Source organism: Anolis carolinensis, chromosome 4, assembly GCF_035594765.1.
Source record: "Anolis carolinensis isolate JA03-04 chromosome 4, rAnoCar3.1.pri, whole genome shotgun sequence".
In the NCBI taxonomy this organism is placed as follows: Eukaryota; Metazoa; Chordata; class Lepidosauria; order Squamata; family Dactyloidae; genus Anolis; species Anolis carolinensis.
This window is the reverse complement of record NC_085844.1, coordinates 2,935,849-2,956,584: the sequence shown is the minus strand read 5'-3', so window position 1 is coordinate 2,956,584 and position 20,736 is coordinate 2,935,849. Positions and strand designations below refer to the sequence as shown.

At 43.0% G+C, this 20,736-nt stretch overlaps 1 protein-coding gene across 1 annotated transcript; it reads right to left on the bottom strand.

Moving 5' to 3' along the window:
- Positions 1–540: 540 nt before the first annotated feature.
- Positions 541–20,231, bottom strand: LOC103281356 (forkhead box protein H1). The gene is made up of 3 exons (XM_062979878.1): positions 19,793–20,231; positions 5,628–5,732; positions 541–3,593 (listed from the first exon to the last, which is right to left on the bottom strand). The coding sequence occupies exons 1-3, from the start codon at positions 20,171–20,173 to the stop codon at positions 2,784–2,786; spliced, it is 1,296 nt and encodes a 431-aa protein (XP_062835948.1). The 5' UTR covers positions 20,174–20,231; the 3' UTR covers positions 541–2,783.
- Between the last annotated feature and the right edge of the window lie 505 nt (positions 20,232–20,736).

Sequence of the window (20,736 nt, the reverse complement as noted above, 5' to 3'; positions counted from 1 at the left end):
ACTTTTGTTGTTTTGTCCGCTGCCCTGATGCCATCACTCTTTTATATATATAGATGTAATGTATGTTTTTAGGACTGAGTAAACAACAAAACCACTGAACCAAATCACACCAAATTTGGCCACAAAAGACATAGTCATCCAATCTATGTCTTTCAAACAAAAAATCTGGAAAATAAAATCCAAATTAAAGAACAAGGAAGAGCCGTTTTCAACCCTGGTTGCTGGTCAGAAGGGTAGGCCTTGCTCCCTTTAGGCCCCACCTACTTCGTCTCCTAGCAACGGGGTACAGCCAAGGTTCAGGCTTTGAGGCTGCAAAGCTATTCACTGCTATTCCACCTGGACAACAAAGCATTCCCTTAAGCCACAGCAACGCGTGGCCGGGCACAGCTAGTAGAATAATATAGAAAAAATCCTTTTTAATGACCTTGTGTTAAAAAGTATTTCTACGAGAACAAACAAAGAGCATTGAAATATGTTTCCCGTGTGATGGGAAGGCAAACAGATAATTTGGAAACACTGAATGAAGAAAAACACGTGATGGAGATAGGAAAATTATTTAATTTCCAAACAGGGTGTTTTGTGAAACTTAAGGGAAAAACAATCCTCAAAGCTTTACATCCTGCATGAGATGAAGTCCCTAGACCTCTACTTCTGCCTTCCTGGTTTCTAAATTTGCAAATGCAGATAAATAAGCAAGCACACATTTCACCAAGGAGTGTTTCCCAGTTTGGGTCTTTTATTTGTACAGAGCCATGCTGAAAGAGCCACTGGATATTAGCTCAGATGTCCAGTTCAGATTTCAGACTGGACGTTGAAGGATCTCTCTTGTTGCATTTTTTGGCTTCCAATATATAAACTGGTTTGGATTTTATTGATAGGGATCCTTGGTGGGTTCAAAAGGAGCTCCCCAAGGCCCTGAACCTTTATGGGAATAGGAATGGAGTCACAATAACCTTGCATTGTAGATGCACCTTTGGATGTAGAAGCAGCAAGTAAACTCACAGCTCAATCAGACTGAGCTTTGAAGGATCTCTCCAAGGTCCTGAACCTTGTTGCCATAAGTTTCAGCACCTTGGAGAAAGCTTTTAGTGTCCAATAGAAAAACTGAAGAGGATTCCACTGAGATGGGATCTCAAGGAGTTTATGAGATCTATCCAAGGTCCTGAACCTTATATCCATAATAGTTTCAGCACCTTGGAGAAAGCATTTAGTGTCCACTGAGTGATCCCACTGAGATGGGATCTCAAGGAGTTTAAACTATCCAAGGTCCTGAACCTTATAGCCATAACAGTTTCAGCAACTTGGAGAAAGTTTTTAGTGTCCACTGAGTGATCCCACTGAGATGGGATCTCAAGGAGTTTGAAGAGAACTATCCAAGGTGCTGAACCTTATAGCCATAGCAGTTTCAGCATCTTGGAGAAAGCTTTTAGTATCCAATGTAAGAACTGGAGAGGATTCCACTGAGATGGGATCTCAAGGATAAGATAACTATCCAAAGGTGCTGAACCTTATAGCCATAGCAGTTTCAGCACCTTGGAGAAAGCTTTTAGTATCCAATGTAAGAACTGGAGAGGATTCCATTGAGATGGGATCTCAAGGATAAGATAACTATCCAAAGGTGCTGAACCTTATAGCCATAGCAGTTTCAGCACCGTGGAGAAAGCTTGTAGTATCCAATATAAAAACTGGAGGAGATTCCACTGAGATGGGATCTCAAGGAGTTTAAAGAGAACTATCCAAGGTCCTGAACCTTATAGCCATAGCAGTTTCAGCACCGTAGAGAAAGCTTTTAGTGTCCAATATAAGAACTGGAGGGAATTCCACTGAAATGGGATCTTGGGAGAGTTTAAAGAGACCTATCCAAGGTCCTGAATCTTATACCCATAGCAGTTTCAGCACCTTGGAGAAAGCTTTTAGTATCCAATATGAAAACTGGAGAGGATTCCATTGAGATGGGATCTTGTGGGAGTTTAGAGAGCTATCCAAGGTCCTGAACCTTGTTGCCATAAGTTTCAGCACCTTGGAGAAAACTTTTAGTATCCAATATGAAAACTGGAGAGGATTCCATTGAGATGGGATCTTGTGGGAGTTTAGAGAGCTATCCAAGGTCCTGAACCTTGTTGCCATAAGTTTCAGCACCTTGGAGAAAACTTTTAGTATTCAATATGAAAACTGGAGAGGATTCCATTGAGATGGGATCTTGTGGGAGTTTAGAGAGCTATCCAAGGTCCTGAACCTTGTTGCCATAAGTTTCAGCACCTTGGAGAAAACTTTTAGTATCCAATATGAAAACTGGAGAGGATTCCATTGAGATGGGATCTTGTGGGAGTTTAGAGAGCTATCCAAGGTCCTGAATCTTGTTGCCATAAGTTTCAGCACCTTGGAGAAAGCTTTTAGTATCCAATATAAGAACTGGAGAGGATTCCACTGAGATGGGATCTCAAGGATAAGATAACTATCCAAAGGTCTGAACCCATTGTAAGAATAGGATTGTGTGCCTGGAATGGACTCACTCAACCGATCCCCAAACTCTAGTCCTCCACATGTTTTGGACTTCAAGGCAGTCTCTACTGATCAGGGATGATGGGAGCTGAAGCCCAAATCAACTGAAGGACCACAGTTTAAGACATGGGCAAACTTCAGCCCTCCAGGTGTTTTGGACTTCAACTCCCACAATTCCTAACAGCCTACCGGCTGTTAGGAATTGTGGGAGTTGAAGTCCAAAACACCTGGAGGGAGGGCCAAAGTTGGCCCATGCCTGGTGTAGATGCACCCAAAGGCCGCTATCCGGAGGGGTCATAATGGCCCAGGACCCCAAAAGCGCTGACCACAGGGGGTATAGTGTCCGAGGGGTTGGCCACCCAGACATCAAAGATGGACTTGTTGGGGGGCATGGTTTGATCCAGATCTAAGAGGGAGGCGGAAGAGAGGACCGGGCTCAAGGCTGGCCTTGGCATCAGATCCCAATACACCGGGCCGGGGAAGGTGGGCATCGGGCCGTAGAAACTGGCACTGGAGCCCCCCGCGAAGGCCAAGGGCAAGCCGTGGCTCGGTGGGGCCACCACGTTGGGGGCCACGGACTTGGTGTAGGAAGTAGGGAGCTGCTCCAAACGCAAGGCGGAGGGAGCCGGGTCCACGCCGGTCCCGGAAGAGTCCGAATCCGAGCTGCTGCTCGCGGGGTCCCGGGCCCGCTTGGGGAGGCCCCGCTTCGGCCTCGCTCTCCCGGCCGGCCCCGAGTTCGAGGGGAAGGGCAAGGGGCCCCTCCAGGGCTGAAGGGTCCCACCGGCATTGGCCCGGAAGATGGGCACCGGCCCACACGCGGGCAGGCCCACCTCCCGGACGTCGCTGAGCAAGTTCTCCATGTCGAAGGGGCTCTCCTGAGCGGCGGCCAGGTTGTGCAGCGGGGCCTGGGAGGGGCGGAGGCTGAAGGGGAGCCCGTTGAACACGAACGGGGAGAGGTCGGCCGGGAAGACCCCATCCTCCTGGCGGGAGATGGGCGTGTTCTGCACGCGGAGGGCTTCCGGGGGGATGCGGCGGACGTCCACCGTCCAGAAGTTGCCCTTGGCCTGGGGCTTGGAGGGGTCCTTCAGCACCTGCAGAGAGAGCGGGAGGGTCATCTGTAGGGAGGGCTTGGGTTGAGGATTCCTGCAGGGTGGAAAGGGGGTTGGACTAGATGGCCTTTGGGAGGTCTGTTATCATTTACAATTTTATCTTGTAAATCGCCTAGAGCATCTTGGATGGAGGGCGATTAATAAGTAATTAAATGATGATGATGATGATGATTATCCTGTTACCCTGTTATGTGGGTCTGCTAAGCTCATTTGGGACTGGATGGCCATCTGTAGAAAGGGCTTGTGGATTCCTATATGGTAGAAAGGGGTTAGACTAGATGACCTTTCGGGGTTTATTATTATCGTCGTCGTCATCATCATATTACCCTCTTATGTAGATCTGCAAAATCCATTTGGGACTGGATGGCCATCTGTAGAGAGAACTTGGCTTGTGGATTCCTATATGGTAGAAAGGGGTTAGACTAGATGACTTTTCGGGGTTTATTATTATCGTCATCATCTTTATATTACCCTCTTATGTAGATCTGAAAAATCCATTTGGGACTGGATGGCCATCTGTAGGGAGGGCTTGGGTTGTGGATTCCTACATGATGGAAAGGGGTTAGACTAGATGGCCTTTGGGGGGGTTATTATTATTATTAATAATAATATTAATATCATCATCATCATCATCTTGTTACCCTCTTATGTAGATCTGCAAAATCCATTTGGGACTGGATGGCCATCTGTAGGGAGGGCTTGGGTTGAGGATTCTTACATGGTGGAAAGAGGTTGGACTAGATGGTATTTGAGGTCTTCTTCTTATTATTATTATTTTGTTTTACGGTTACCCTGTTATGTGGGTCTGCAAAATCCATTTGGAACTGGATGGCCATCTGTCAGGAGGGAGTGGATAGTGGAAAGGGGTTGGACTAGATGGCCTTTGGGAGTCTATTACTACTACTACTACTACTACTACTACATCTACTTGGGTTGTGAATTCCTGGATAGTGGAAACGGCTTGGACTAGATGGCCTTTGGGAGTCTATTCCAACATCAATTACTACTGCTACTACTGCTACTACTACTACATCTGCTTAGAATAATAGAATCCTAGAGTTGGAAGAGACTTCATGGGCCATCCAGTCCAACCCCATTCTGCCAAGAAGCAGGAAAACCACATTCAAAACACCCGACAGATCACAATCCAGCATCTGCTTAAAAGCCTCCAAGGAGGAGCATTCGCCACATTCTGTAGCAGAGAGTTCCACTGCTGAACAGCTCTCACAGTCAGGAAGTTCTTCCTAATGTTCAGGTGGAACATGCTTGGGTTGTTGATTCCTGCCTGGTGGAATGGGGTTGGACTAGATGGTCTTTGGGTTATATTATAATTATTATTATCCTGTTATCCTGGTATGTGGGTTCAAAATCCATTTGTGACTGAATGGCCATCTGCTTGGGAATTGTTGGGAGATTTCATCTGCTTGGGTTGTTGATTCCTGCAGAGTTGAATCCTGCAAATCTCTTGGGAAGAGATGGAAGTCCTGGTCTGCGGCAGATCCTGGCTTGTTTAGGAGACTCTCCTCTACAGTCGCATGGACCGACCGTCTGCGCAGAGTTCCATTCTTCGCCCTTTAACAACACAACCGTTCAATGCTAAGGCTTCCCACCAAATGGAACTGCAGAGGAGAGTCTACTGAACAAGCCAGGACCTGCCATAGACCAGGACTGCCATCTGTTGAGGAGTCACGAAGGTGGAGGCATTACTTTTCATTCAACCCTCATATTATTATTATTATCCTGTTTTCCCGTTATCTTGTTATGTGGGTGTGCAAAATTTGTTTGGGACTGGATGGCCATCTATAGGGAGGACTTGGGTTGCGGATTCTTACATGGTGGAAAGGAGTTGGACTAGATAGCCTTTGCAGTCCCTTCACGATGGACTGGATGGAGAGGACTGAGAGGGTCTTGGTGGGGTCAGACGTGAACCCATGGGATGCTATAGGGACCCCCCCCCCCCACACACACACATTTCAACCCCAGTCCCCCCCCCCCCCAAAGCAGCCCCTTCCTCACTTTGCGGAAACAGTCGTTGGAGGAGAGGTTGTGGCGGATGGAGTCCTTCCAGCCCTGGTAGCCATCCTTGAAGAAGGGGAAGCAGGCGCTGATCTCCTTGATGATCTAGAAACAAATGGAATAATAATAATAATAATAATAATAATAATAATTTTTATTTTACACCTTATACTATTACCATAGAGCAATAACATCAGGATTACCAACTGAGCCATGCAGAAAGAAAGACAGCATTCAAGCACAATCTATATATATAAAAGGGTAATGAAATTTCGGCCTAGGACAAAACAACAAAACTACACATCCCAGAAACACTAAACTTGACAGCACACCACCTCATCCATGCCTCTACGTTCATACAACAAAAAGAAAAGAAAAATAAAGTCCTAATTAGAAGGAGAGGAATAATTGTTTTTATCCAATTGCTGCCAGTTACAAGGCTAAGCTCCGCCCACTTGGTCTCCTAGCAACCCACTCAGCCCAGGGGACAGGCAGAGTTAGGCCTCACTTAGGCCTCTTCCCCACTACCTATAAAATACAGATTATCTGATTTGAACTGGATTCTATGGCAGTGTAGACTCAAGGCCCTTCCACACAGCTATATAACTCATTTATAATCTTATATTATCTGCTTTAAACTGGATTATCTTGACTCCACACTGCCATATAATCCACTTCAGTGTACAGTCGGACACAAATGGACTTAATGTCAGGAGAAAATCTTTACCCTTGACCTTAACTACCACCAATTCCTCAATACTTTATTTCCCATACCACCAGACTTCGCCACAGCAACACGTGGCCGGGCACAGCTAGTCTATAGATATAAAAGGGTAATGAAATTTCGGCCTAGGACAAAACAACAAAACTACACATCCCAGAAACACTAAACGTGGCAGCACAACCCCTCATCCATGCCTCTACGTTCATACAACAAAAAGAAAAGAAAAATAAAGTCCTAATTAGAAGGAGAGGAATAATTGTTTTTATCCAATTGCTGCCAGTTACAAGGCTAAGCTCCGCCCACTTGGTCTCCTAGCAACCCACTCAGCCCAGGGGACAGGCAGAGTTAGGCCTCACTTAGGCCTCTTTCACAGATTATCTAATTGGCACTGGATTATATGGCAGTGTAGACTCAAGGCCCTTCCACACAGCTATATAACCCATTTATAATCTTATATTATCTGCTTTGAACTAGATTATCTTGACTCCACACTGCCATATAATCCACTTCAGTGTGCATTTTATCCAATTGTGTAGAAGGGGCCTCATATAATCCAGTTCTAAGCAGATAATATAAGATTATAAATACAGTATAATATTATAGGAGCCCCCGGTGGCGTAGTGGATTAAAGCCTTGTGACTTGGAAGTTGGGTTGCTGATCTGAAAGCTGCCAGGTTCGAATCCCACCCGGGGAGAGTGCGGATGAGCTCCCTCTATCAGCTCCAGCTCCCCATACGGGGACATGAGAGAAGCCTCCCACAAGGATGATAAAAACATCAAAACATCTGGGCGTCCCCTGGGCAACATCCTTGCAGACGGCCAATTCTCTCACACCAGAAGCGACTTGCAGTTTCTTAAGTCACTCCTGACATGAAAATAAAAATAATATTCAGTTTAAAGTAGAAAACCTGGTATCAGATCCTGGGATATAGGGCCTGTTTGGAAGGGCCCTAATATCCAGGTACTGGGTTGTTGTGTGTTTTCCAAGCGGTATGGCCATAATCCAGAAGCATTCTTTCCTGACGTTTCACCCACATCTATGGCAGGCATCCTCGGAGGTTGTGAGGTCTGTTGGAAACTAGGCAAGTGGGGTTTAGATATCTGTGGAATATCCAGGGTGGAAGAAAGAACTCTTGTCTGTTGGAGGCCAGGGTGAATTATGTAATTAATCACCTTGGTTAGCATTAAATGGCCTTCCCAGCCTCACATCCTGGCCTGGGGGAATCCTTTGTTTAGAGTTGTTAGCTGCCCCTGATTGACTCATGTCTGGAATCTATAAGTTGACTGATGTGCAAAATAGTATTTCTGAGTGAAATGGCTGGGAGAGGGATGGCAATATTGTGTATTTTATAATTTTACAGAATACATCCACTTGGAAGGGTCTATCAAAGGACCATCCAATTCAACTCTGTTCTGCCAGGGTGAATGTTGTAGTTAATCACCTAAATTAGCATTGAATAGCTTCATCTCCTGGCTTCTTCCTGCCTGGGGGCATCCTTTGTTCAGAGTCGTTAGCTGCCCCTGATTGATTCATGTCTGGAACTCCTCTGTTTTCAGAGTGCTGCTCCTTATTTACTGTTCTGATTTTGTGAGGTTTTTTTTAACACTGGTAGCCAGATTTTGTTCATTTTCATGGTTTCCTCCTTTCTGTTGAAGTTGTCCACATGCTCCCACAAGGATGATAAAAACATCAAAAACACATCTGGGCGTCCCCTGGGCAACATCCTTGCAGACGGCCAATTCTCTCACACCAGAAGCGACTTGCAGTTTCTTAAGTTGCTCCTGACATGAAAAATATATAAATAAATAAATAAATAAATAAATATAATATGTAATAATGACTGTGGTATAATAATACAGAAAAATATAATCTTTAAAACTAGGACAGTAAATAAAGAACAAGACTCTGAAAACAGGGGAATTCCAGACAGGAAACAATCAGGGTCAGCTAACACCTCCCAACAAAGGATTCCCCAAGGAATCCCACTTAGGATGACGCCACAGCAACGCGTGGCCGGGCACAGCTAGTTAAATAGGAAATAACATTTTCAAAACAGGAACAAAACCTTTCCCCCCCAAATTTTGTTACCTAGTGCAGTGAGATGGAATCTAAATTCTCCCCAATATTCCCATTGAATCGAGGTAATAATTCAACAATTGAACCAATAAGTCTGCTTTAACAGCAATACTTGGAACTATGTTGATTCCATATGACTTTGGTTTGCATCTACACTGCAAAATGAATGCAGTTTGATGTCAGTTTAACTACCAAGGCTCAAAGAGATGGAATCACGGGAGTTGTAGTTTTAGAAGGTGGTTAGTTGTATATGCCCAATAGTGCTGGTGTATTACTATACTAACATTATAATATATTGTATATACATATAATATTAATAATAATATTATGATGTAATACAATGTAGTAATAATAATAATAATAATACACTATTATAATTGCATATTTATATTACATGTAGTATTACAGTACTAATAATATTGCAATATAGTCGTATAGTACAATATAATATTATATAATGCTTATATTGTGCTATACTAATAATATAATATTTTGTATGTATATATACCGTATATACTCGAGTATAAGCCGACCCGAATATAAGCCGAGGCACCTAATTTTACCACAAAAAAACTGGGAAAACATCGACTCCAGTATAAGCTGAGGGTGGTAAATTTCAAAAATAAAAATAGATACCAATAAAATTACATTAATTGAGGCATCAATGGGTTAAATGTTTTTGAATATTTACATAAAGCTCAAATTTAAGCTAAGACTGTCCAACTCTGATCCAATCATTATTCTCATCTTCTTCAATGTAAATGTGCTTATGTATCCTTTTAATAATAATAGAGTAAAATAATACATATAATAATAATAATAATAATAATAATAATAATAATAATAATAAATACAGGAAAATAATACTAGTAATAATAAATAGAGTAAAATAATAAATGCAATAATAATAATATCAGAGTGAAATAATAAATGTATTAATAATAATAAAAATAGAGTAAAATAAATGTAATAGTAGCAACAATAATAGAGAAAAATAATAAATGTAGTAATACCAATAATACTAGAGAAAAATAATAAATGTACTATATATTCTCGAGTATATGCTGACCCAAATATAAGCCAACCAGGACCCTCACCCAAGTATAAGCCGAGGGGGGCTTTTTCAGTCTTAAAAAAAGGGCTGCAAAACTAGGCTTATACTTGAGTAAATACAGTAATTTGTAAGCCACCCTGAGTCCCCTTCGGGGTGAGAAGGGCGGGATATAAATGTTGTTAATAAATAAATAAATAAATAAATAAATAAATATTGAGCCATGGCAGTGAAATGAATGATATTTATTGAATGCATAAATAGTATTGAGTTATTTATGGCTAACGGTTTATTTTTTCCTCTTGGCAGAATGGGGTTGGACTAGACTGCCTTTGGGGGTCTCCTTTCAAGCCTATGATACTAAGCACATCCAAAGGGACCTTGTGGCCTGTTTAATGACAAAAGATAAGGCTTGGCTGTTATTTACAAATGCAAATTTGGCTGATAACCCTCCCCATGGGGTGACTCCACGGTCAGGCATTCCCTGCCCATTACAGGCTGGGAACCAGTTGACGGACTGGCCCAGCAGCCTGCAAAACCAGTGAGATTTTTCTTTTGTGTCAGGACAATTCTGGTGTGAGAGAATTGGCTGTCTACAAGGACGTTGCCCAGGGGACACCCAGATGTTTGATATTTTTACCATCCTCGCAGGAGGCTTCTCTCATGTCCCTGCATGGGGAGCTGGAGCTGACAGAGGGAGCTCACCCGCTCTCCCCAGATTTGAACCACCAACCTGTCAGTCAGCAGTCCTGCCGGCACAAGGGTTTAGCTCATTGCACCACTGGGCAGCTTCTGGTGTGAATTTAAAATAAAGTATAAGCCTTATTTGTTTTTCTTAAAGTTTACTTTCCTTGGGAAAGACCATTCCTGACTAGAGGAAAATAATATATATATATATATATATACACACACACACACACACACACACACACACACACACACACACTCTATAGGTGCTTTAATAATTTAAATAATTGGGTTGCTGCAAGTTTTTTCGGGCTATCTGGCCATTATTCCAGAAGCATTCTCTCCTGACATTTTGCCCGCAACTGTGGCAGGCATCCTCAGACCAGTGTATCATGGTTTAAGGCGACTTGAACTATTTTATGTTTTAATTCTATTTTAGAGCCCCTGGTGGCTCAGTGGATTAAAGCCTTGTGACTTGAAGGTTGGGTTGCTGACCTGAAGGCTGCCAGGTTCGAATCCAACCCGGGGAGAGAGCGGATGAGCTCCCTCTGTCAGCTCCAGCTCCATGCGGGGACATGAGAGAAGCCTCCCACAAGGATAGTAAAAAACATCAAAACATTCAGGCAACGTCCCCTGGGCAACGTCCTTGCAGACGGCCAATTCTCTCACACCAGAAGCGACTTGCAGTTTCTCAAGTCACGCCTGACACACAAAAAAACCCCTATTTTAATATTTATATATATCATAGTAATTTGGACCATTTTTGATGTTGTGAGCCATAGGAGAAGAAAGTAGGAAAACAATAATAATAATAGTAGTACAGTAGAGTCTCACTTATCCAAGCCTCGCTTATCCAAGCCTCTGGATAATCCAAGCCTTTTTTGTAGTCAATGTTTTCAATATATCGTGATATTTTGGTGCTAAATTCATAAATACAGTAATTACTACATAACATTACTGTGTATTGAGCTACTTTTTCTGTCAAATTTGTTGTAAAACATGATGTTTTGGTGCTTAGTTTGTAAAATCATAACCTAATTTGATGTTTAATAGGCTTTTCCTTAATCCCTCCTTATTATCCAAGATATTTGCTTATCCAAGCTTCTGCCGGCCCGTTTAGCTTGGATGAGTGAGACTCTACTGTAGTAATAGCTTTAATCCAGAAGAAATTAGAGTATTTTTTTAAATGGGAACAAAACAGAGTTTGGAAAAATCCTGATTTTTGGACTGCAGACATCAGCAAAATCGGAACTTCTTATTGTGTTGTCAAAGGCTTCTTCTTATTTTCTCCATTTCCTGATCCCCACCTGCAAATGCCTGGACTATTGCTCTGGGCTATTAGAGCTTCCATCATCCACAGTAAGCAGCAAAGCAGTAACTTTCCCAGGCTCCCCGTTTTCCCACATTTCTTGCAAATGATGGGAGTTTCACCTGGACTATTGCAATGGACTACTACAACATCCATCATCCCACCAAAACGGGCAAAACAATGATAACATTATGCAACAAGATTGGAAAAATATTCTGTTCCTGGTTTGAAAGTGTTATTTCCTTTTTAATTGGGTGGCACTCACTTTGAAAGCGCTCAAGACTTGGCTGTTTGGTTGTGCATTTAAGTAAATCAGATCAAATTTGCCAAATCTTCACTGTTGAATGTTTTTAGGTTGAATGTTTTTATGTTGAATGTTTTTATGATGAATGTTTTCTATTGTGGAATGATATTTTAAATTGTAAGTCGCTCGGAGCACTCTGGTGAAGAGCGACTAATTAAGAAATAAAGTGAAGTGAAGTGAAAGTACAGTAGTTGTTCTACTCTATAAACTTTGTTTTTGTGGCTGCCACAAACTAGGTTGAATTGATTGAGACTCTTTATTCATTGAAGAAATATTGCAAAATGTGCTGCGGGATGTCCCTCCTGGAAAGACAAAATTTTTGCAGTTGAATAAACCTATTCTATCCCCCATGCTATTTAACATCTACATGAAACCGCTGGGAGAGGTCATCCGGAGTTTTGGAGGGTGTTGCCATCTCTACGCAGATGACACGCAAATCCACTACTCCTTTCCACCTGAATCCAAGGAAGCCCCTCGGGTGCTGAACCAGTGCCTGGCCGCTGTGGCAGACTGGATGAGGAGGAACAAGCTGAGGATCAATCCTGACAAGACAGAGGCCCTCCTGGTCAGTCGCTCGTCGGATCGGGGTATTGGGTGGCAACCTGTGCTGGACGGGGTTGCACTCCCCCTGAAATCACAGGTCCATTGCAGTTTGGGGGTCCTCCTGGATTCAGCGCTGACGCTTGAGGCTCAGGTGTCGGCGGTGGCCGGGAGGGCTTTCGCACAACTCAAACTTGTGCGCCAACTGCGACCACACCTCGTGAAGTCTGACTTGACCACGGTGGTCCATGCCCTAGTTACCTCTAGACTGGACTACTGTAATGCGCTCTACGTGGGGCTTCCCTTGAAGACGGCTCGGAAATTACAACTGGTCCAACGCTCGGCGGCCAGATTAATAACTGGGGCGAATTACAGGGAGAGATCTACTCCCCTGTTTAAGGAGCTCCACTGGCTTCCGTTCATTTTCCGATCCCAATTCAAGGTGCAGACCATCATATATAAAGCCCTAAACGGTTTGGGACCCACCTACCTTCGTGACCGTATCTCCTACCATAAACCTGCCCGATCTCTGCGATCGTCAGGGGAGGCCCTCCTGTTGCCACTGCCTTTATCCCAGACCCGCCTTGTAGGAACTAGGGAGAGGGCCTTTTCTGCTGTGGCCCCCCGTTTATGGAACTCATTGCCCATTGAAATCAGGCAAGCCCCCACTCTTTCAGACTTTAGGAAAGATCTAAAAACATGGCTCTTCCGATGTGCTTTCGGAGAGTAACTGTTACATGCTTTTGTTACGCCCCCATTATTTATCCTCTAGACTGTCTGCTATCTTTTTCCTTAGTTCCCTGTGGTTTTATTCTTATCCTTTTCTTATCCTTTTCTCACCCCGAGTTTTTAACTGAGTGTTAGTGCGGCCTGCCCTGTTATATTGCTCTTTGGATTTTGTGTTGTACTGTATATGATTCTTTATTGTATTGTTGTAATTGTATTATGATATGTTGTTTTTATATTGTGTTATATTGTATTTTCCCGGGCATGGCCCCATGTAAGCCGCCCCGAGTCCCCATTGGGGAGATGGTGGCGGGGTATAAATAAAGTTTTATTATTTTATTATTATTATTATTATTTCCCATGTTTTTATGATAGAACCAATTAGGAAATGACATTGACAACCCAGGAACAAAAATCATGTGACATAGTGTTATGGTTGTGTGCCTTTGGGTCATTTCAGAGTATGCTGATTACCCTATCACGGGGGTTGACTTTCACACGGTCACCCAATGGGCTTCTATGGTCAAGTGGAGATTCGAACCCTGGTCTGCAGACTCACCCAGCACTCAAACCACACCAAAGGGATACTGGGAGCACCAGTCACAAAGGAAGCCCTTCCCCTAGATAGAAGGATGAATCAGGAATCCCAGGCTCGGTTTCAGGAAGGGTTGCCACAGATGGTCAAAATGTGTTGCCCCAGGGTTCTGAGTTCAAGAGCCAAGCGCTCAGCGGGAGTGATAAGAGCTATAGCAAGCGGGTGCTATCTTCTTCAAATCTGCAATCCGGCCAGCCTCTTGTATGTAGTGCAAATAACTTTGGCCAGGTCAAGGGGTCAGGCTGGCCAGCTGGGACCAGCAGGGTGCCAATTGCTTTGGCAGAGGTGCCAAAAAAAAAAAGCAGCACATTAAAGGGAGAATAATTATTCTGGATCATAGAAACCATAATCCCTTCTCACTCTTGTCTGCCATAGTACATTGCTAGGAGGTGCATCTACATTGTAGAATTAATGCAGTTTAGCACCACTTTGGTAACCCTGTCTCAAAGCTATATAATCCCCGGATTTGTAGTTTGGCTGACAAATGTCAAGATCTTGGGAAACTATACCTCCCAGGATTCCATAGCAGATTAAGTCTGGCCAAACTGCATTTGTATTATAGTAGATGAATCTCTTGATTACACTGTGTAACATATTTTGGGATAGTTTTCCAATGAATATAGAGTCTCAACCAATTCAACATTGTGGCAGCCACAAAAACAACGTTTCCAGAGTGTATCAACTATTTTCAAACAAAAGACTACACAGTTAAATAGGAAATAATACTTTAAAACCAGGGACAAAACATTTTCTACATTTTGTTTCATAGTGCAATGCAAAGTAGAATGGACAGCAATAGAAGAAGAAGACAGTAATACAGCCAGATTCAATCAAGGAAGCTATGGACCGTGATTTTGGGAGTTATAGTTCATCTGACATCAGACCAAACTTGGCACACAGACCCAACATGGACAACTGTGAATATGGGCAGGGTTTGGGGGTGGTTGCCCTTGAATATGGGAATTGTAGTTCACCCTTATGCAGACAGCACTGAACCCAGCCAATGACGGATCTGGACCAAACTTCAGTGATATTATCTAACATCCGAACACAAACAATGCCTTCTTCTAATAACCCAGGCACGATCATGGAGATAAGCAGGTCCTCAACCGTTAAAATTTTATTCTAAACTTATGTTGTATGGCACATGAAAAATCCACTTTTTGGGCAGCTACGTAGCAAGATATCCCATTAATTTCCAATGTTTGCACCAGAGTTGGAAGCAATGTTTGGGAGCCTTCATAATAATAATAATAATAGTTATTATTATTATTATTATTATTATTATTATTATTATTATTATTAGAACAAACGCAATTAAGACCAAGATTGAAAAATCAGCTGATGAACCAAAATGCAGACTGTGCAAGGAAGCTGATGAAACCATGGATCATATCCTCAGCTGCTCTAAGAAAATTGCACAGACAGACTACAAACAGAGGCACAACTGTGTGGCCCAAATGATCCATTGGAACTTATGCCTCAAGTACCACCTCCCAGCAGCAAAGAACTGGTGGGATCACAAACCTGCAAAAGTATTGGAAAATGAGCACGCAAAGATACTGTGGGACTTCCGAATCCAGACTGACAAAGTTCTGGAACACAACACACCAGACATCACAGTTGTGGAAAAGAACAAGGTTTGGATCATTGATGTCACCATCCCAGGTGACAGTCGCATTGATGAAAAACAACAGGAAAAACTCAGCCGCTCTCAGGACCTCAAGATTGAACTTCAAAGACTCTGGCAGAAACCAGTGCAGGTGGTCCCGGTGGTGATGGGCACACTGGGTGCCGTGCCTAAAGACCTCAGCCAGCATTTGGAAACAATAGACATTGACAAAATCACGATCTGTCAACTGCAAAAGGCCACCCTACTGGGATCTGCGCGCATCATCCGAAAATACATCACACAGTCCTAGACTCTTGGGAAGTGTTTGACTTGTGGTTTTGTGAAACGAAATCCAGCATGTCTATCTATTTGCTGTGTCATACAACGTCGTTGTGTCAATAATAATAATAATAATAATAATAATAATAATAATAAAACTTTATTTATACCCCGCCACCATCTCCCCAACGGGGACTCGGGGCGGCTTACATGGGGCCATGCCCAGAACAATACAATATAAACAGCATATAAAAGAACAACACATCACAACACAGTGAACAATACAATAGATAATAATATCCTTTACAATACAAATCAAAGAAACAATGAAAACAAGGGCGGACCACATGAACATTAAGATAAAACTCGGGGTGAGAAAGACATAAGAATAAAAACCATAGCGTTCATCTTAAACAACCCAAACCATATGTGGCAAAGACAATAGGAATGCTTTATGGGCTTTGATATGGCAGATAATTACTTAGAAAGACCAATTTTGGGAAGATCTGGCTTAAAATACAAGTTATGGGGCATATTAAGAACCCAAGGATTTTGAAGTCTTTGGTGGAGCAACCCACTCAGTTCATCAGAAGTAGTTTGATTGACTGGATCAAAAACTGGAGGGTGACTTGATGGTTTCTGACAATCCAGCAGACATGACATGACTTTCAGTGAGTCTCTGGTGTGGCCACCAAGAAACAATACCAAATAAAGCTGATTCTTTTAGGGCAGAGGATCCATTGTCTTTGCAGGTAATTGGATGCCATCCTCCAAATCTGCCCTCTTGAAACCCAAATGTCTTCGTATTCATTCTGCTCTGCGGGAGCCTCACAGAATTAAGCCTTTGGGTTTATCCAACTCTCACTTCAAGTGTTACTATATGACACTAAGTAAGTAACAGCATTCTTGTTCCTGGGTTATAAATGTCATTTCCTAATTGGTTCTATCATAAAAACATGGGAAAAGTTTATTAAATTGCAAAAACTTTGCCTTTGGGGGAGGGACATCCTTCAGCATATTTTGCTATAGTTTTTCCATTAATGATATCATCATTGTGTCCCAACCAATTGAACATAGTGTGTGCCACAAAGTTTCTGGAGTAGAACAATTACTTTCAAAGCAATTAAACAGGAAATGATTCTTTCAAACCAGGAACAGGACATTTTTTTGAATTTTGCTACATCATGTTTTCACAAGCCTGTCCCCTCCAACTTCTCTCTCGTCTCCCACGGCAAAATTAACCATATTTCCTTCATAAAGTTCTGACTGCATACCATATCATGTAAGTGTGATTTGTCGTTATAATTGTACTATTTTACCGTGTTTAATAATGTGTGTTGTGTCGTTATGTAATGTTGTGTTGCTTTTATGACTGTAAACTGCCCTGAGTCCCATCCGGGAGATAGGGCGGTATATAAATAAAGTTTTTTATTATTATTATTATTATTATTATTATTATTATTATTATTATTATTATTATTATATCGGACTCATGGTTGAAACTGAGGACCAACTGGTGTGGCTTTTGATTGGTTGTGCCAAAGTGACAAAGTGGCCTAAATCCATGAGTTTTTGAGTGGAAAACAATGGGAAGAAGTGATCAGCAATGGGAATAATCCTCAGGGACAGACTTTGACCCTACTAAGGTTAGCTCAATTGTATCAATGGGTGTGATATTTGGTGTTGATTTCCAATTTAACACCCAGTTCGGTGGGAGACTGGTGTCAGAAGAATAACTAGTCTAAATCCTGTTGGATAAGTCTTACTATTATTCTGACACAAGATTCAGCTGTCTGGGTTGAAAATCCAACAATCTCTTGGGGAAATTTGCCTATATATGGAGATAATTCTACTGATTAGTCCCAGTTGGAAATCCATTCAACCAACCTCAATTGTGAGTCTACATATATGTAAATCCCTTTGGTTTGATGTCTCTACTCCAGCTGGAGTTACTCAAGAGGGACTGAAATCCTATTGGATACCACTGAATAGATCTTACCTCTGAGAATTCAGTTGAATTAACCATTGTTAAGCCCTTTAGGAAGAGCCAACAACTGAGTAGATCCACTGAGCTGGCCAGCGTTGTGTAGACCTAGCCATTGATTAGATCCATTGAGTTGGCTTTCATTGAGAAAATCAACCACTGAGTAGACCCGTTCAGCTGGTGACCACTGTGCATACCCAGTCATTGAGCAGACCCATTAAAAAGAGCCAACCGTAGAGTAAACCCATTCAGTTGACCAATATTGAGTAGGCACAATTGAGTTGATCCATCAAATTGACTACCATTGAGTAGACCCAACCATTGTGTAGACAGATTGAGTTGACAACCATTGAACAGACTATCACTGAGTACACCCAAACATTGAGTCTAATAATTAGGCTGGCTACCATTGAATATACCCAATCATTGCATAGATGAGTTGACTACTATTGAATAGGTATAACAATTGTGTAGACCCATTGGGCTGACTATCATGTACACCCAAACACTGAGTAGACCCATAGAGTTGACTACCATAGAGTAGATACAATTGAGTTGTCCCATTGGGTTGACTACCATTGAGTAGATACAATTGAGTAGTCCCACTGGGTTGACTACCATTGAGTAGATACAACAATTGAGTAGACCCATTGAGTTGACTAAGATTGAGTAGATACAATTGAGTAGACCCATTGGGTTGACTACCCTTGAGTAGACCCAACCATTGTGTAGACAGATTGAGTTGACAACCATTGAACAGACTATCACTGAGTACACCCAAACATTGAGTCTAATAATTAGGCTGGCTACCATTGAATATACCCAATCATTGCATAGATGAGTTGACTACTATTGAATAGGTATAACAATTGTGTAGACCCATTGGGCTGACTATCATGTACACCCAAACACTGAGTAGACCCATAGAGTTGACTACCATAGAGTAGATACAATTGAGTAGTCCCACTGGGTTGACTACCATTGAGTAGATACAACAATTGAGTAGACCCATTGAGTTGACTAAGATTGAGTAGATACAATTGAGTAGACCCATTGGGTTGACTACCCTTGAGTAGATACAATTGAGTAGTCCCATTGAGTTGACTACCATTGAGTAGATACAATCGAGTAGTCCCACTGGGTTGATTACCATTGAGTAGATACAATCGAGTAGTCCCACTGGGTTGACTAACATTGAATTGATACAATTGAGTAGTCCCATTGGGTTGACTACTATTGAGTAGATACAATTGAGTAGACCCATTGGGTTGACTATCATTGAATAGATACAATTGAGTAGTCCCATTGGGTTGACTACCATAGAGTAGATACAATTGAGTAGTCCCATTGGGTTGACTACCATTGAGTAGATACAACAATTGAGTAGTCTCACTGGGTTGACTACCATTGAGTAGTCCCATTGGGTTGATTACCATAGAGTAGATACAATTGAGTAGACCCATTGGGTTGACTATCATTGAATAGATACAATTGAGTAGTCCCATTGGGTTGACTACCATTGAGCAGATACAATTGAGTAGTCCCATTGGGTTGACTACCATTGAGCAGATACAATTGAGTAGTCCCATTGGGTTGACTACCATTGAGTAGATACAACAATTGAGTAGTCTCACTGGGTTGACTACCATTGAGTAGTCCCATTGGGTTGATTACCATAGAGTAGTCCCATTGGGTTGATTACCATAGAGTAGATACAATTGAGTTGTCCCATTGGGTTGACTACCATTGAGTAGTCCCATTGGGTTGACTACCATTGAGCAGATACAATTGAGTTGTCCCATTGGGTTGACTACCCTTGAGTAGATACAATTGAGTAGTCTCACTGGGTTGACTACCATTGAGTAGTCCCATTGGGTTGACTACCATTGAGTAGTCTCATTGGGTTGAGATACAATTGAGTAGTCCCACTGGGTTGACTACCATTGAGTAGTCCCATTGGGTTGATTACCACTGAGTAGATACAATTGAGTAGTCCTATTGGGTTGACTACCATTAAGTAGATACAATTGAGTAATCCCATTGGGTTGACTACCATTGAGTTGACTGTCGTTGAGGACACCCAACCATTGAGTAGTATTTGCATTTACGTGGATGTAAACCCAATGTAACTCAAGGGGACTCCTCTAGCGTAAGATGCAAGACTTCTCCAAGAGAGCAAGCCCCCTCCCCGGGCTGTGGAGCCCCCAATTCCCCCAGGAGCCCCTCTTCCTTCCTTCCATCCATCCATCCATCCATCCATCCATCCATCCTTCCTACCTGGGAGAGCTTGAGCTTCTTCTCGGGGGAGGCCTGGATGACGAGGGCGATCATGGCCAGGTAGGTGTAGGGTGGCTTGGCGTGGCGCAGGTACTTCTTCTTCTTCCTCTTCCTTCTCCTCCTTCTCCTCAGGACCACCCTCTTGTCTTGGGCCCCATCTTCTTCCTCTTCATCCTCTTCTTCCTCACGTTCTTCTTCCTCTTCCTCCTCTTCTTCATCCTCCTCCTCTTCTTCCTCTTCAGCCTCCTTGCCTCGGGGCTGGGGATATGGGGGGCGACCTGGAGCAGCCATGGCCAGGTTGGTGGGCTGGTTCTGGGGCTCATTTTGAACCCAAGGCAGGCTCCAGAGGGGAAGCCGGGACCCCTGGCCGCCCAGGTCCATGCTGAGGGGACCAAGGACTGGCCCTCCTGGGAGGGAGGGAGGGGTCAAGGGAGGAGGGACAGCCCCCTCCCAGGCTCCTTCTGCTGCAGCCCCTCCCCTCTTGGCTGGGGAGGGGTCCCCAGAGGACATCCAGCCCAACCCCTCCCAACAGAGGCCACCCAGATTCTGTTGAGAACACAACCAAGAAGGAGAATCCACCCAAAGGAGACTCCAAATGCTAGAGAGTTGGAAGGGGCACCCAAAGGCCATCCAGTCCAGCCCCTTCTGCTCTAGGAGAAGGAAACACCCAAGCCCTCCCGACAGATGGTCTCTTTAGGACACAGCAGAGGAGGCGATTCATGTAATTCATGGCATGCTTTCTTCCTGATAGTTTTTGTACCTGTTGGACCTGCGGAAATCACCGCTTCAGCTCTCCTTTATTTGTGCCTATATCTATCTATATATATAAAATGATAAAGTTGTTTGCGCAGTGACTATAACAACAAAACTAAACATCCCAGAAATACGAAATTTGGCAACACAATGCAAAAGGCTTGCCTCCAGGTTACAACAACACAACCACA

Coding starts and splice junctions, on each gene's coding strand:
- LOC103281356 (XM_062979878.1), bottom strand. CDS start 20,173: ATGGACCTGGGCGGCCAGGGGTCCCGGCTTCCCCTCTGGAGCCTGCCT. Junction 5,733..19,792: donor AGAAGCTCAAGCTCTCCCAG/GTAGGAAGGATG, acceptor ATTTGTTTCTAG/ATCATCAAGGAGATCAGCGC. Junction 3,594..5,627: donor CCAACGACTGTTTCCGCAAA/GTGAGGAAGGGG, acceptor CTCTCTCTGCAG/GTGCTGAAGGACCCCTCCAA.